We start from the raw sequence: 15,852 nt of genomic DNA, 5'->3' as shown, positions 1-15,852 counted from the left end.
AAAGACTGTTTTTCCATAATCAGGGAGCACTTGTCAATATGAAGTTGTGCTTTAATTTGACGTATGACATAGACCAAAGAATTCAGGAAGAGTTCTGCAGTTTTTAAAATCTATTGTTTTATGCCAGGACATTAGTAATGAAAGAAGTGTTTGTACATTTTTGGACTGTATTCTTATTAGTCTGTTATTGAAATATTATGTCAAACAACCTTTTAAGAGACCGGATTTTGAACGTTTATATTCCGGGGAGAAACTGAAACCTTAAAACATGGGTGTCAAACATACGGCCCGAGGGCCAGAACCGGCCTGTCAAAGGGTCCAATCCGACCCACTGGATGACTTTGCAAAGTGTAAAAATTGCAGAGAAGTAATTACTTCAAATTTTTCAATAAAATTAATATAAAAAACATTCCTATTAATGATCCTACGTGCTTACGTAGCCTATGTGACACAACACTGTCAAGTATAGGCTACTGCTCATGCAGGAGCCACCGGTGGAAAATGCAAAGCCTGTGTGCTTGATGTGTTCACAGCACCTTTCAGTCCACAAAGAATATAATATTCGGCGCCACTATCAGACTCCTCATGGCAAAAAATACAAGAACTCGCAAGGACAACTGAGAACAGAGAAGATAAATTAATTGTTGGGAGGTTTGAGGAAACAGCAGTCTGATTATTGTCATAAGGTCAGCGAGACATCTCAGACTGTTCATCATCTGTTTTGTAAGAAAGAAAGAAAGAAAGGGAAATATTTGGATGTTTTTATAGCACACTTGAGATCAAATTGGGCTATATGCCCATGAACTAAAATGAGTTTGGCACCCCTGCCCTACAAGCATAAACATTAACATATTATTTAGAAATGAAGTGAAAAGGTTGCACAGGTATTAAATTAACAAGTTAAACTGAAAAGAGTGACACATTGTGGGAGGGATCTTTTGAAAGCTATCCCTATAACTGGAGGACCTGCCTGACTTGTTTGGCCTGTCTGCTCCCTCAACTTTCTCTGTGGCAACAGTGAGCTCTCCAGTGAGCATCTCAGCACATATACAGTATGCCCCACATCTTCAGCTGCTGCGACGCTGTCGAAGAGGAGACAATGGTCATAGAGTTAAAGACGGAGAGAGAGAACTTATTTATGGATAAACTGGATGTGGAGGTAAGCAACACAGACTGACTAGTCCTCTTCATGTGAGGGTGGCTTTTAACTCACGATGAGTTGCCATTCTATATTATTGTCTTTTAAACACGTCTTTTGTGTTGTGTTTATTGTTTTTTCTACATTTTGATTGAACAGACATTTTGGTCAACTGATGTGCTTTATAAATACATTTGGATTAGATTAGATGCAACAGTGGCTGTAAAATAGCACCTGTGTGACTTTGTTCTGGATTTTTTCTCAGACCTAACTTATCCTCTCAACACTCGCAGGAAGGCCGAATTACCTCTTATGAGGTGGAAAAGCTCATGAACACGAATCCCAATAAGAAGAAAGACACTATGAAACCTGTTAAGAAGGTAAGCAACACAGATTGACTAGTCCTCTCCCATTACTATTCTATTCTCTTCTGTTCTATTTTATTTTCACCTCTGCTCTATTCCATTTGATTCGGTTTCTGTTCTATCACATGTTGTTCTGTATCTGTTCTATTCTATTCGGCTCTGTTCTCTACAGCAGGGGTGCCAACCTTCCCCCCAAAAACAGCTGATTCAAAAATTGCTGAAAGCCAGATGTTTACTTTAGAAGATGATCATCCCGTGTTCCTCTTACTGAACATAGCACTGAATTGACGAATCCTGTAGAAATGTGAATGTGATGCACACCTCTAAAAGCTGGTGGAGGTGTTTGGTAATAGATGGATGTCACTTACATCCTTTTCTTTGGCCTGGAGTTATCACGCTTATTGGACTAAAATATATATATTTATATAATGCAGTAGGTGTAGATAATCACAGATCAATTGGCCCGTGGCCCTCACATTTGGTCCCACAGTGGTTCCCAAAGATTTTTTGGCTTCTGACCCCTTAAAACAAAACAGTGTGTACTAGTGACCAGTTGAACCAAAGAGTGATTTATTCCTTGTTTTGCTTGAATAAAAAAACACTTAGAATTATCCAGTAATTCTCAAACAAAAAAGAAAAGATTAAAAGTGTCGCGACCCCCAGGTTGAGAACCGCTGTTGATTAATAATCTGTAATATATCTATCTATCTTTCAGTGGTGAAATCAATGTTTCTTTCCATAGTCGTCGGCTGTGCGTTGAGAGAGAGAGTTGCACCCAGTTCCGGGCACATCCCTGAGAAACAGCCTGATGTGGTTTAAATAAACAAGACGGAACAACAGTTTACCCGTCCTCTGCTTTCAGTATCTGACACAATCTCAAATACCTCAGTTTTAGTTCACTCTCTCTGCACATGCATCTATCAGTTCATGTGACAAATTGTCAGGTTTCTAGAGTTGTAGAAAGAGAACGCCCACAGCCTGTCTTGCTGCCTCTCTCTCTCTCGCTCTCTGCCAGGTGAGTAATCAATCACCTGCTCTGCCATTCCCCTGACAACCTGAGTAAATAGAGAGCATAGTAACAAAACACCGAACACTACTGTGTTTGAAACAGTGACGCATGGACTTGGAAGCATGTACAGAGATCTGACAAGTCAAGTCAAGTCAATTTTATTTGAATAGTAAAAAATCACAAATCACAAATTTGCCTCAGGGGGCTTTACAATCTGTACAGGATACAAGAAGAAGAAGAAGAAAGGCACTTTAACGATCCCCGAGGGGAAATTAAATTTTTTCACTCTGATATTACAAATCCAAAATACACACATACGCACAAACAGGACCTACAGTATATAAATGCATTTATGGAGAGAGCGAGGGGGCGATGTGCGTTTGGTGCACCTGGGCAGTACCCAAGAGGTAAACTGGCATCTCTCCAGCTACCAGTTTACACTCAGTACTTGGTCCATGTGGTTCCCAAGCCAAGTCCCTATGGACTGAGCTACTACCGCCCCCAATACACGACACCCTCTGTCCTTTACAGTACGACCCTCTCATCAGATAAGGAAAAACTTAACCAAAAAAAAAACCTTTTAACAGGGAAGAAAGAAAAAATGGAAGAAAACCTCAGGAAGAGCAACAGAGGAGGGAACCTCTGTCCAGGATGGACAGACGTGCAATAGATGTTGTGTGTACAGAGTAACAACATAAAGAGAGAGAACAAAGGAATAACACTGATAATCATTTTATCCTTTACTGTCAAAGGTGGATCTTTCTATTTTAGGATTGATTTTAAGATTTCATTGTTTACCTACAAATCATGAAATGGGCTAACTCTAAATGATCTCTTTACCTTTTACAACAACATGTCCCATCAAGGTCACTCAAGTCAGCTGACCAGCTGCTCCTTGTTGTCCCTAGATCAAGGCTGAAGCACAGGGGGAGAACGGCCTCTATAGCCCCCGATCCATGGCTTTTAACTCACGATGAGAGTTGCCATTCTATATTATTGTCTTTTAAACACGTCTTTTGTGTTGTTTTTATGGGTTTTGCTACATTTTGATTGAACAGACATTTTGGTCAACTGATGTGCTTTATAAATACATTTGGATTAGATTAGATGCAACAGTGGCTGTAAAATAGCACCTGTGTGACTTTGTTCTGGATTTTTTCTCAGACCTAACTTATCCTCTCAACACTCTCAGGAAGAGCCTAAAAAGGTGGAAAAGCGCATGGACATGAATCACTACGCCACTAAGAAGAGTGCGGCTCAGAGCATGCTGGACGTCGCCTTGCTGATGGCCAACTCGTCCCAGCTGAAGACCGTTCTCTATGTGGGGCCTCAATACCGTTTCTACATCCCCCTCGTTGTCCTGCTGTCTCTGTCCATCACGCTGCAGGTCATAGTGGGGCTGCTGCTCGTCTTTATCGGCAAGTCACTCAGACATTTTGCAACTCCATTGATATCATTCCTCCTCCTCCATCTTTCTTGCACATTCAATACAAGCCGTTGTAAGAGCTTGTCAGTCTTACTGTATATTTAGTAGTCAAATCAAACACTAAACTCTTCTGTGATTTGAATATTCTTTCTCGTAATATAAACACTTATTTGACATCTATTTATCTACAAGCAGTGTTTTGGTATAGGTAATGTCAGAGGACATTTGCCCTTGTTGCTTTAGAGTCTTGTGTAAAAGGTGGTTGAGGTTAATGTCAGGGTAAGTCTCCAGGGGATGAATCAAAGTCATTGCAAGATACAAAATCATATTTGTTGATTGGTTTTGCGCTCTTGTGTTTCTTGACTAAGGATAAGGATATATATAACTATAATGAAATATTAACAATGGTTTATGGTTTGCATTTAAGTAGAAATACTGTCAGTCTGACTGTGAATCAAACAAATCCCCCAATTGCTTGACTTAGTTTTTTTCTGCAACAGGATTTTCTCTCTACTTTATTTGATTCTGTTTACTACTTGTTGCTGAGGAGAGGTTAGCAGCTTTCATGTGAATGTGACAGCAGGCACAACGGAGTGATGGAGAGAGAGAAAGAAAGGAGGAGGAGAAAGAGGAAAGGGTAGAGGTGGAAGTGGTGGTGGGAGAAAACTGAGGAGGTCAAAAGGAGGAAAAATAAATGAGGGGAAATTATGAGGAGTAAAGACAAGAGGCAAAAAAGAGAGAGGAGAAGATAGGAGAGGAGAGGAGAGGAGAGGAGAGGAGAGGGGAGGAGAGGAGAGGAGAGGAGAGGAGAGGAGAGGCAGTCATGGCATCCTCTCAGCTGTTTGCTCGCTACATCATTTGATGTGAGTTGAGGTTTTCCCTTTTCCTCTCTTCAACTTTTTAATGAAGCTAATTTAGTTTCTGCTGTTGTGCCATTGTGTGCCCGCAGTGACGTTAGATCTGAACGACGAGAGGAAACACAAAAGGCTGAACAAGATGAACAATGCAGCGACAGTGTTTGTCTTCTTCACCGTCCTCATTAACATCTTCATCACAGCGCTTGGATTTGAGGGACATGTTCTCAGGTAGGCCACTACAGAACATACAGTAGGCTCTCTGACTCACTGTTGTGAACTCTTGTGACCTTCTTCTTGTTTTTCCTTCCCAGTTCATTCGAGACACCTGGGATGTCGATAAAAGAGCCTAATCTTTCCATTCTGCCCGGTGACATTAACACGACTGGACTAACACTCTTTTGACCAAAATAAGACTTTCCTTGTTCACCCGTTATGTCAAAGCCTTGAAATCTAATAAAGGCCTTTTTAGTACTTCTGTATCAGCTAACTGTTAAAGTTACAACTCGGATCACCAAGAAAAACCTCATCCTCGGTGACCATCGGCCACAACCTCCACTCGGGATCACTGCTGTACATTACCACTGCCTCATCTTCCTTCTACAGATGCCAACAGACTCAGTGTACTTTCCTTTTGCCAAACTACTTAAAGCTTCTATCTTGTAAATATAAGAGTGCTTTATATTGTTTCTGTTCAAATGTTAGATTGAAGGAATTAAGCTTAAGTTTTGTACCTAAATAAATGAATTCATTACTTAGTATTTGACAGTATTGTATGTTTTGAAACATGTCTCCTATTCTGTTAGTAACTCTCACTTTCAGCATCATTAACATCGCAACATGCAGAAAGCTCAAACACTCAGTCTCTGAGGAGCTGGGGACCTGATTGATTTTATTCATCAAAACATTTAGACAACAGCTTTTGTTTTTTAGATTAGATGTGATGAGGACAGCTTGGAAATATTCGAACTACAGGCATCCATTTTTTTTTTTAAATAAGTTGAAAGATGGTAAACGGACTTGCATTTATAAAGCCCTTGACTAGTCTTCAAGGTGTCAACCTTCTCATCAGGATCTAATCTAAATACTCATTCACACACCGAATTAAGTAATTTGGGGTTAAGTGTCTTGCTCATGGACAATCTGACAGGTGACCAAGGATCGAACCGCCAACCTTCAGATTTTTGCGAGCTCACAGGTTAATCAGCATAATCTTGCATCAACATAGTTTATATGCTTTGTGCTTTTTCCATCGATGTTAAAATTGTACTCACATGTCCGCCTCTTGTCTAACCTGTGGAAATGAAAGCAGGATCGTTTGTCAGATTATTGACAGTCACAGAGCACACAGGAAACACAGAGGAACACAGGAAACACAGAGGCCAATCAGGACTCACCGGACTGTGGTATGTGATGTAGGTAATCTCCTCCACTGTAAAGAAAAAAAAGACACATTTGCACATTTTGGACCTCGTTGACATAAACATTTAGTGACTCTACTGTCTAAACAGTAGCACTAAACACAGCAGAAACTTAAACATCTTGTAAATATTCACTGTGCAATAATGTTATGAGTCGTGCAATACCTGCAGAATGTGAATGTCTTGTGTGTGGTATGTGGGGTTTTACAATTTTATTTAGTTTAAGAGGCACGTTATTGTTTATGTTTAAGTTCCTATTATCTCCTTTATTATTCACTATACAATAAATCATTCTATAGTATGACCAATATAACATTAGATAAAGTCAACATATACACTGCTCTTTCATGTAGGCCAGGCCTACATGTTTATGATGAAATGAGATTGAATTGATGAATAACATTTCTTTATTACCTCCGCCAAGGCCAGAGGTCTTGGGCCAAGGAGGTTATGTGTTCACCAGCGCTGGTTTGTTTGTCTGTTAGCAGGATTACTCCAAAAGTTTGCGATGGATTTGAATGCAATTTTTTGGAGGGGTGGAGTGTAGCACAATGAACAATCCATTAGATTTTGGTGGAGATCCGGATCATGATGAATAATAAAAATCATTAAATTTAGGTATGGTTAACGTAACTAGGTATTAAACTGGCCGCTGGGCTAAAGCTTCTTCTCCTCTGCTGCGCTGTCGGAGCTCTCCACTTAATGTAAACACATATAACACAACACACATCAACACACAGTGCAGTCAGTCTGTGAACAGCTGATCAGAGAGGCCGTGGTGGAGACAGCTACAACTACTCGTTACTGTAAGTTCAATAAAGCTTTGCAAGTGTAAAGCCAAGACACGTTATCATTACACCTGTTCAACAAGCATAAACACATTGAAACTGTTAAACATGGAGGAAAGCAACGTTTCAATCTGCTCTGTCTGCAGTCTCTCATCCACTGCCGCTTTAGACAGGCACAGCTAGCTCGGCGACTAACAGCGAACTGTAAACATGTGTAAGTTATTTAGTTGAGTTGTGACTGACTTTAGTTCCCTCTAGTGAGCAGTGATCCAGTGTTCAATGTCCGGGGAGTTTATTGTGAAGGAACGGAAGGCGTGAAGCGGTGATGTGCTGCAGACTGAGCCTCTGAGTTATTAATTTATTACCTTCATAAAGTATCATAAACTACACCAGCTAAAACTAGAGCTGACAGTAGGCTGTGTAGTCTCACTGTTTAGGTTAGTTTGTCACATATCTTACTTGTAAACTCATCAGCTGAAACCAAACAGACCCTCTTCACTATATCAGCCCTAATGTTACTGCAGCAGAGGACAGAGGACAGAGGACAGAGGACAGGAGGATAGAGGACAGGAGGGCAGAGGACAGGAGGATAGAGGGAGGAGGACAGAGGACAAGAGGACAGAGGACAGAGAACAGAGGACAGGAGGGCAGAGGACAGGAGGACAGGAGGACAGGAGGGCAGAGGACAGAGGACAGAGGACAAGAAGACAGGAGAACAGGAGGGCAGGAGGACAGGGGGACAGAGGACAGGAGGGCAGAGGGAGGAGGACAGGAGGACAGGAGAACAGGAGGGCAGGAGGACAGGAGAACAGAGGACAGGAGGGCAGAGGACAGGGGGACAGGACAGGAGGGCAGAGGGAGGAGGACAGGAGAACAGAGGACAGGAGGACAGGAGGACAGAGGACAGGATGACAGGAGGGCAGAGGACAGAGGACAAGAAGACAGGAGGACAGAGGACAGGAGGAAGGACTGATACTGACTGATGTCTGTGTTCTTCAGTCTTTATAAACTTCACTCAGTATTTTCATGTCAGGAATATGATTTATTTGAGATTGTTTCCAGTGAGATATTAAGGAGTTTATATGGTGACTTTGCTGTTGTAAACATTACTGTTGCTGCTCTAGAAACAACATTTAGCCCAGTTATATTTTAAATACAGTATATGTATATGTATGGCTAATATGCACACTTCAATATTTGATTAATTTTCGCAAGTCATATTGTCATGGCAATATTGAACAGTGTTATCACACATGGCAGATGTTCCTCATCTGGAGCAGCCCAGTGTGAGAGGCTGCTCCTCCAGTAGTGTGAGAGTTGAGTGGAAGAGTTTCAGAGCCAGTTCTCGTGCTCCTCTTTGACAGAAGTCAACAATAAGTAATATTCTTATTAGGAATAAATGTGCCTCCTGCGTGAACTGTGCATTGCTGAATATGGTAGAGCTGCGCTACTGTATTTTAACATCGGTCATTATGGTGGTACTTGGTGAAAAGTTTGAGAACCACTGAACTATACGAGTCACGCAGGAATGTATAGGAGCGCTACGTCAACCGGTTGTTGCTCACTTCTTCTACTTCTTCTTCTTCTTCTTCTTCTTTTGATTTTATTGGCGGTTGTCAAATTGCTTTCGGGTGCATTACAATACATCCATGTTGCATTACCGCCACCTACTGGTCTGGAGGGTGGACCGACACAAGACATAGAAATAAATAAATAAATAAAAAAATTAAAAAATAAGACAAAAAAATAAATAAATAATAAGACAGAAAAATAAATAAATAAATAATAATCATCGCCATCATCATCATCATAAGATATCATAATAATATCTCTTAAATTAGTCTCTAATCTGGAGATTTCACTGATATTTTGTTGTCCAATCTCTCTTAGTTCATTCACACTTTCCAATATTATGCTTTCCAGTCACATAGAGAGAACAGTTTAGACCAGTATGACCATTCCTCAGTCTAGTTATAACCCTCTCCCCTTCTCCCTATTCCATCCTCCTGACCCTGTACCCACAACTGATGGCTTATTTTTAAAAGGATATCCTGCTTGACTTTCTTTATTCCATTTATTCTTAAACTCATTAATGCTGGACAATCTGATTCAATTACCACACTATCTCTGGCCTTACCCTCTCTATCTATCGCAAGGTAGAAACAGATGTATCATCGGTAAGTCTCTTCCCACACTCGTCATTAAACTCAGGGATTACCACTGCTACCTGTTTTAGGGTCTTTCGAATCATCTGTAAATAACCATAATTCCTTTTGGAAATTAATTCCTTACAATTTCTCCCACATTCATCTCTTATCTCTTCACAGAGGCTGAGATCTATCTCTGGTTTCCCTCTTCAGTGTAATCCTCACTCCTGTCTGTACACCTCCTTTCTCTTACTGCCCCTCTCATGCATTACCAGCTTCTGGCTCATAACCTTGTACGGCTCCTCAGGGCCTAGTTGGACCTCCTCCAAATCGCATACTTTTTCTTTTTACTTTCAGTACGTACTGCAGCTGCCCTTACAAAGTACGCACTGATGCATGCAGTATGCATACAATTGGGACATACTAGTTCGTCATAACATTGCACCTTGAACTTTGACCCTCTTCCTGGTATTTTTGGCATACTGCATTTGACACGCTATGCATTGGGACATTCTAAATCTGTTTCCTGGCATACTAAATAGTATGGTAGTATAGGTATTAGAACACACAGGTTTAGCGTTTATACCTAACCTTTCACGAGGAAGCCTGGTTGTCAAGTCTAATGGTCCACAATCCAAATTCTTATAAGTGAGGACAAAAAACAATGTCAAACCCAAATGTCGCTCTTGACTGTGATCTGTTTGTTACCAACAGGTGCTTCATTTGATCAAAGGCTCAAAGGTAACCAGCAAATTGCAAAAAACGTGCTAAAACTCTCGTGAGACTCTATGCCCAACAACCTATCCGAACCTTAACCATTCGAGGTCAAGGTCTAAACTTAACCATCTTGCGAGAGTTTCCCAAATTGTGAAATTCCCTTCTCGTGTTTCTGTATTACAAAGTCTATTCATCTGTTATAGTTTCTTTTTGCAGCAGGCGTTTTGACTAGTCATAGCAAGAAAAGCACTGGTGAAATTAATTTCGTTCAGGATGGCTCAGTTCCAAGTGTCCCAGTAGGCCTTAAAGACCTGGAACTAGCTCACCTAAATGTTATCAATTACATCTTATATGTGAAATTCCTTATATTATCAAAACCTAATTGGCAATAAACTGGATTTTGATTCCATCAAAAGCAAAACAGGTGCATTTTAAAGCAATAAATATACAACCATGTAATAAATGATATTTCTTTTTTTAACAAACTGTACTATGATTGAGCTCAAAAAGCTAAATTCCAACCCGTCAATATAGTAATATTGATTCTGGCATATTTATGCAGGACTAAAAGGTTGAATAACTGGGAAACAATAGGCTAAATACTTTTACACAATCGTAGATTTGATCCATCTCCTGCATTTCACTTCCTGTATCATTACAGTACAGTGATCTCTACTGGACAATGTAAATAACTACTTGTAAAATGATACATTTACAAGTTTAACCAGTTAAAGTTTAACTTACTTCAGTAAATGTATTCCTATGAATGTAGAACTTTGTGAAGATAATTATGACATTTAATATGAAGTTGTGCTTTAACTTGACATATGGCATAGACCAAAGAATTCAGGAAGAGTTCTGCAGTTTTAGATCTACATGGGAATAGCCCAAAACCTATTGTTTTATGCCATGGCATTAGTAATGAAAGAAGTAGTGTTTGTAATTATTTGTACTGTATTCTTATTAGTCTGTTATTGAAATATTATGTCAAACAACCTTTTATGATACTACTGAGTGAGTGTTTTTGTCACGGAGACCGGATTTTGAACGTTTATATTCTGGGGAGAAACTGAAACCTTAAAACATGGGTGTCAAACATACGTCCCGAGGGCCAGAACCGGCCTGTCAAAGGGTCCAATACGACCCACTGGATGACTTTGCAAAGTGTAAAAATTGCAGAGAAGTAATTACTTCAAATTTTTCAATAAAATTAATATAAAAAACATTCCTATTATGGATCCTATACTTGCTTACGTAGCCTATGTGACACAACACTGTCAAGTATAGGTTACTGCTCATGCAGGAGCCACCAGTGGAAAATGAAAAGTGGACACAGAGTGTCGGGTTTTCCAATTGAAATGGACCAGTTCCTATTTCTTCACAGAGGTTAATGTGAAGCCAGTGTGCTTGATGTGTTCACAGCACCTTTCAGTCCACAAAGAATATAATATTCAGCGCCACTATCAGACTCCTCATGGCAAAAAATACAAGAACTCGCAAGGACAACTGAGAACAGAGAAGAAAAAATAATTGTTTGTAGGTTTGAGGAAACAGCAGTCTGATTATTGTCATAAGGTCAGCGAGACATCTCAGACTGTTCATCATCTGTTTTGTAAGAAAGAAAGAAAGGGAAATATTTGGATGTTTTTATAGCCCACTTCAGATCAAATTGGGATATATGCCCATGAACTAAAATGAGTTTGGCACCCCTGCGAGTGAAGTGAAAAGGTTGCACTGTAATTAAATTAAAGCAACTCTCAACAAGTTAAACTGAAAAGAGTGACACATAGTGGGAAGGATCTTTTGAAAGCCATCCCTATAACTGGAGGAGCTGCTTGACTTGTTCCAGTGAGCATCTCAGCACATACAGTATGCCCCACATCTGCAGCTGCTGCGACGCTGTCGAAGAGGAGACAATGGTCATAGAGTTAAAGCCGGAGACAGAGAATTTATTTATGGATAAACTGGATGTGGAGGTAAGCAACACAGACTGACTAGTCCTCTTCATGTGAGGGTGGCTTTTAACTCACGATGAGAGTTGCCATTCTATATTATTGTCTTTTAAACACGTCTTTTGTGTTGTGTTTATGGGGTTTTTCTACATTTTGATTGAACAGACATTTTGGTCAACTGATGTGCTTTATAAATACATTTGGATTAGATTAGATGCAACAGTGGCTGTAAAATAGCACCTGTGTGACTTTGTTCTGGATTTTTTCTCAGACCTTACTTATCCTCTCAACACTCGCAGGGAGTCCGAATGTTTACTTTAGAAGATGATCATCCCGTGTTCCTCTTACTGAACATAGCACTGGATTGACGAATCCTGTAGAAATGTGAATGTGATGCACACCTCTAAAAGCTGGTGGAGGTGTTCGGTAATAGATGGATGTCACTTACATCATTTTCTTTGGCCTGGAGTTATCACGCTTATTGGACTAAAATATATACATTTATATAATGCAGTAGGTGTAGATAATCACAGGTCAACTGGCCCGTGGCCCCCACATTTGGTCCCACAGTGGTTCCCAAAGATTTTTTGGCTTCTGACCCCTTAAAACAAAACAGTGTGTACTAGTGACCAGTTGAACCAAAGAGTGATTTATTCCTCGTTTTGTTTGAATAAAAAAACACCTAGAATTATCCAGTTATTCTCAAACAAAAAAGAAAAGATTAAAAGTGTCGCGACCCCCAGGCTGGGAACTGCTGTTGATTAATAATCTGTAATCTATCTACAGGAATGTTAGTGGTGAAATCAATGTTTCTTTCCATAGCCGTCGGCTGTGCGTTGAGAGAGAGATGCACCCAGGTCCGGGCACATCCCTGAGAAACAGCCTGATGTGGTTTAAATAAACAAGACGGAACAGCAGTTTACCCGTCCTCTGCCTTAAGTATCTGACACAATCTGAAATACCTCAGTTTTAGTTCACTCTCTCTGCACATGCATCTATCAGTTCATGTGACAAATTGTCAGGTTTCTAGAGTTGTAGAAAGAGAACGCCCACAGCCTGTCTTGCTGCCTCTCTCGCTCTCTCTCTCTGCCAGGTGAGTAATCAATCACCTGCTCTGCCATTCCTCTAACAACCTGAGTACATAAATAGCATAGTAACAAAACACAGAACACCACTGTGTTTGAAACAGTGACGCATGGACTTGGAAGCATGTACAGAGAGCAATCTGACCTTTGACAGAGTCAAGTCAGGTCAAGTCAATTTTATTTGAATAGTAAAAAACTCACAAATCACAAATTTGCCTCAGGGGGCTTTACAATCTGTACAGGATACAAGAAGAAGAATAAGAACAAGAAGAAAAAACAAGAAGAAGAAGAAGAAGAAGAAGAAGAAGAAGAAATGCACTTTATTGATCCCCGAGGGGAAATTACATTTTTTCACTCTGTTATTATACACAGTACATAGTACACACAAGTCCGAAATACACACACATGCACAAACAGGACCTACAGTATATAAATGCATTTATGGAGAGATGTCAGAGCGAGGGGGCGTTGGGGGTTTGGTGCCTTGCTCAAGGGCACCTCGGCAGTGCTCAAGAGGCAAACTGGCATCTCTCCAGCTACCAGTTCACACTCAGTACTTGATCCATGTGGGGACTTGAACCCTCCGGTTCCCAAGCCAAGTCCCTAGGGACTAAGCTACTGCCGCCCCCAATATACGACACCCTGTCCTTTACAGTACGACCCTCTCATCGGATAACGAAAAACTTAACCAAAAAAAAAACCTTTCAACAGGGAAGAAAGAAAAAATGGAAGAAAACCTCAGGAAGAGCAACAGAGGAGGGAACCTCTGTCCAGGATGGACAGACGTGCAATAGATGTTGTGTGTACAGAGTAACAACATAGAGAGAGAGAACAAAGGAATAACACTGACAATCATTTTATCCTTTACTGTCAACGGTGGATCTTTTTATTTTAGGATTGATTTTAAGATTTCATTGTTTACCTACAAATCATGAAATGGGCTAAGAATTGCCATTCTATATTATTGTCCTTTAAACACGTCTTTTGTGTTGTTTTTTTTGGTTTTGCTACATTTTGATTGAACAGACATTTTGGTCAACTGATGTGCTTTATAAATACATTTGGATTAGATTAGATGCAACAGTAGCTGTAAAATAGCACCTGTGTGACTTTGTTCTGGATTTTTTCTCAGACCTAACTTATCCTCTCAACACTCAGGAAAAGCCTAAAAACGGGGGAAAGCGCATGAACATGAATCACTACGCCACTAAGAAGAGTGTGGCTCAGAGCATGCTGGACGTCGCCTTGCTGATGGCCATCTCGTCCCAGCTGAAGACCGTTCTCTATGTGGGGCCTCAATACCGTTTCTACATCCCCCTCGTTGTCCTGCTGTCTCTGTCCATCACGCTGCAGGTCATAGTGGGGCTGCTGCTCCTCTTTATCGGCAAGTCACTCAGACATTTTGCAACTCCACTGATATCATTCCTCCTCCTCCATCTTTCTTGCACATTCAATACAAGCCTTTGTAAGAGCTTGTCAGTCTTACTGTATATTTAGTAGTCAAATCAAACACTAAACTCTTCTGTGATTTGAATATTCTTTCTCGTAATATAAACACTTATTTGACATCTATTTATCTACAAGCAGTGTTTTGGTATAGGTAATGTCAGAGGACATGTGCCCTTGTTGCTTTAGAGTCTTGTGTAAAAGGTGGTTGAGGTTAATGTCAGGGTAAGTCTCCAGGGGATGAATCAAAGTCATTGCAAGATACAAAATCATATTTGTTGATTGGTTTTGCACTCTTGTGTTTCTTGATTAAGGATAAGGATATATATATAACTATAATGAAATATTAACAATGGTTTATGGTTTGCATTTAAGTAGAAATACTGTCAGTCTGACTGTGAATCAAACAAATCCCCCAATTGCTTGACTTAGTTTTTTTCTGCAACAGGATTTTCTCTCTACTTTATTTTATTCTGTTTACTACTTGTTGCTGAGGGGAGGTTAGCAGCTTTCATGTGAATGTGACAGCAGGCACAACGGAGTGATGGAGAGAGAGAAAGAAAAGAGGAGGAGGAAGGGGTAGAGGTGGAAGTGGTGGTGGGAGAAGACTGAGGAGGTCAAAAGGAGGAAAAATAAATGAGGGGAAAATTATGAGTAAAGACAAGAGGCAAAAAAGAGAGAGGAGAGGAGAGGCAGTCATGGCATCCTCTCAGCTGTTTGCTCGCTACACCATTTGATGTGAGTTGAGGTTTTCCCTTTTCCTCTCTTCAACTTTTTAATGAAGCTAATTTAGTTTCTGCTGTTGTGCCATTGTGTGCCCGCAGGGACGTATGATCTGAACGAGGAGGAGAAACACAAAAGGCTGAACATAATGAACAATGCAGTGACACTGTTTGTCTTCTTCATCGTCCTCATCAACGTCTTCATCACAGCATTTGGATTGCAGGGATATGTACTCAGGTAGGCCACTACAGAACATACAGTAGGCTCTCTGACTCACTGTTGTAAACTCTTGTGACCTTCTTCATGTTTTTCCTTCCCAGTTCATTCGTGGCACCTGGGATGTCGTTAAAAGAGCCTAAGCCTTCCTTTCCTCCCTGGGACAGTAACACGACTGGACTAACACTCCCGGGACCAAAATAAGACTTTCCTTGTTCACCTGTTATGTCAAAGCCTTGAAATCTAATAAAGGCCTTTTTAGTACTTCTGTATCAGCTAGCTGTTCAAATTACAACTCAGATCACTCGGGATCACTGCTGTACATTACCACTGCCTCATCTTCCTTCTACAGATGCCAACAGACTCAGTGTACTTTCCTTTTGCCAAACTACTCGAAGCTTCCATCTTGTAACTATAACAGTGCTTTATATTGTTTCTGTTCAAATGTTAGATTGAAGGAATTAAGCTTAAGTTTTGTACCTAAATAAATGAATTCATTACTTAGTATTTGACAGTATTGTATGTTTTGAAACATGTCTCCTATTCTGTTAGTAACTCTCACTTT

At 40.3% G+C, this 15,852-nt stretch overlaps 1 protein-coding gene across 3 annotated transcripts; it reads left to right on the top strand.

The window, feature by feature from the left end:
- The first annotated feature begins 932 nt into the window (after nucleotides 1–932).
- si:dkey-93l1.9 (uncharacterized protein LOC562339 homolog) lies at nucleotides 933–15,603 on the top strand. Of its 3 annotated transcripts, none has more exons than XM_037773764.1 (5): nucleotides 933–1,159; nucleotides 1,432–1,518; nucleotides 3,705–3,930; nucleotides 4,888–5,023; nucleotides 5,107–5,563. In XM_037773764.1, exons 1-5 carry the CDS (start codon nucleotides 1,055–1,057, stop codon nucleotides 5,195–5,197), a joined length of 645 nt encoding a protein of 214 aa, XP_037629692.1. In that variant the 5' UTR covers nucleotides 933–1,054; the 3' UTR covers nucleotides 5,198–5,563. The 3 variants fall into 3 exon arrangements, 2 of the variants coding, with proteins under 2 accessions (XP_037629692.1, XP_037629693.1); XM_037773765.1 differs by having other exon boundaries at nucleotides 1,019–1,159; nucleotides 1,404–1,518; XR_005207385.1 differs by lacking the exons at nucleotides 3,705–3,930; nucleotides 4,888–5,023; nucleotides 5,107–5,563 and adding exons at nucleotides 14,061–15,308; nucleotides 15,392–15,603.
- The last annotated feature ends 249 nt before the right edge of the window (nucleotides 15,604–15,852 follow it).

This window comes from Sebastes umbrosus, chromosome 6, assembly GCF_015220745.1.
Source record: "Sebastes umbrosus isolate fSebUmb1 chromosome 6, fSebUmb1.pri, whole genome shotgun sequence".
Lineage (NCBI taxonomy): Eukaryota > Metazoa > Chordata > Actinopteri > Perciformes > Sebastidae > Sebastes > Sebastes umbrosus.
Note: the sequence above shows the minus strand (reverse complement) of the source record. Positions and strands in the feature narration are given on the sequence as shown.

Bases quoted from the DNA above. Each gene is read 5' to 3' on its own strand.
- si:dkey-93l1.9 (XM_037773764.1), top strand. From the start codon at position 1,055: ATGCCCCACATCTTCAGCTGCTGCGACGCTGTCGAAGAGGAGACAATG. The intron at 3,931-4,887 runs GCAAGTCACTCA...GTGTGCCCGCAG, and splicing joins GCTGCTGCTCGTCTTTATCG to TGACGTTAGATCTGAACGAC. The intron at 5,024-5,106 runs GTAGGCCACTAC...TTTCCTTCCCAG, and splicing joins TTTGAGGGACATGTTCTCAG to TTCATTCGAGACACCTGGGA.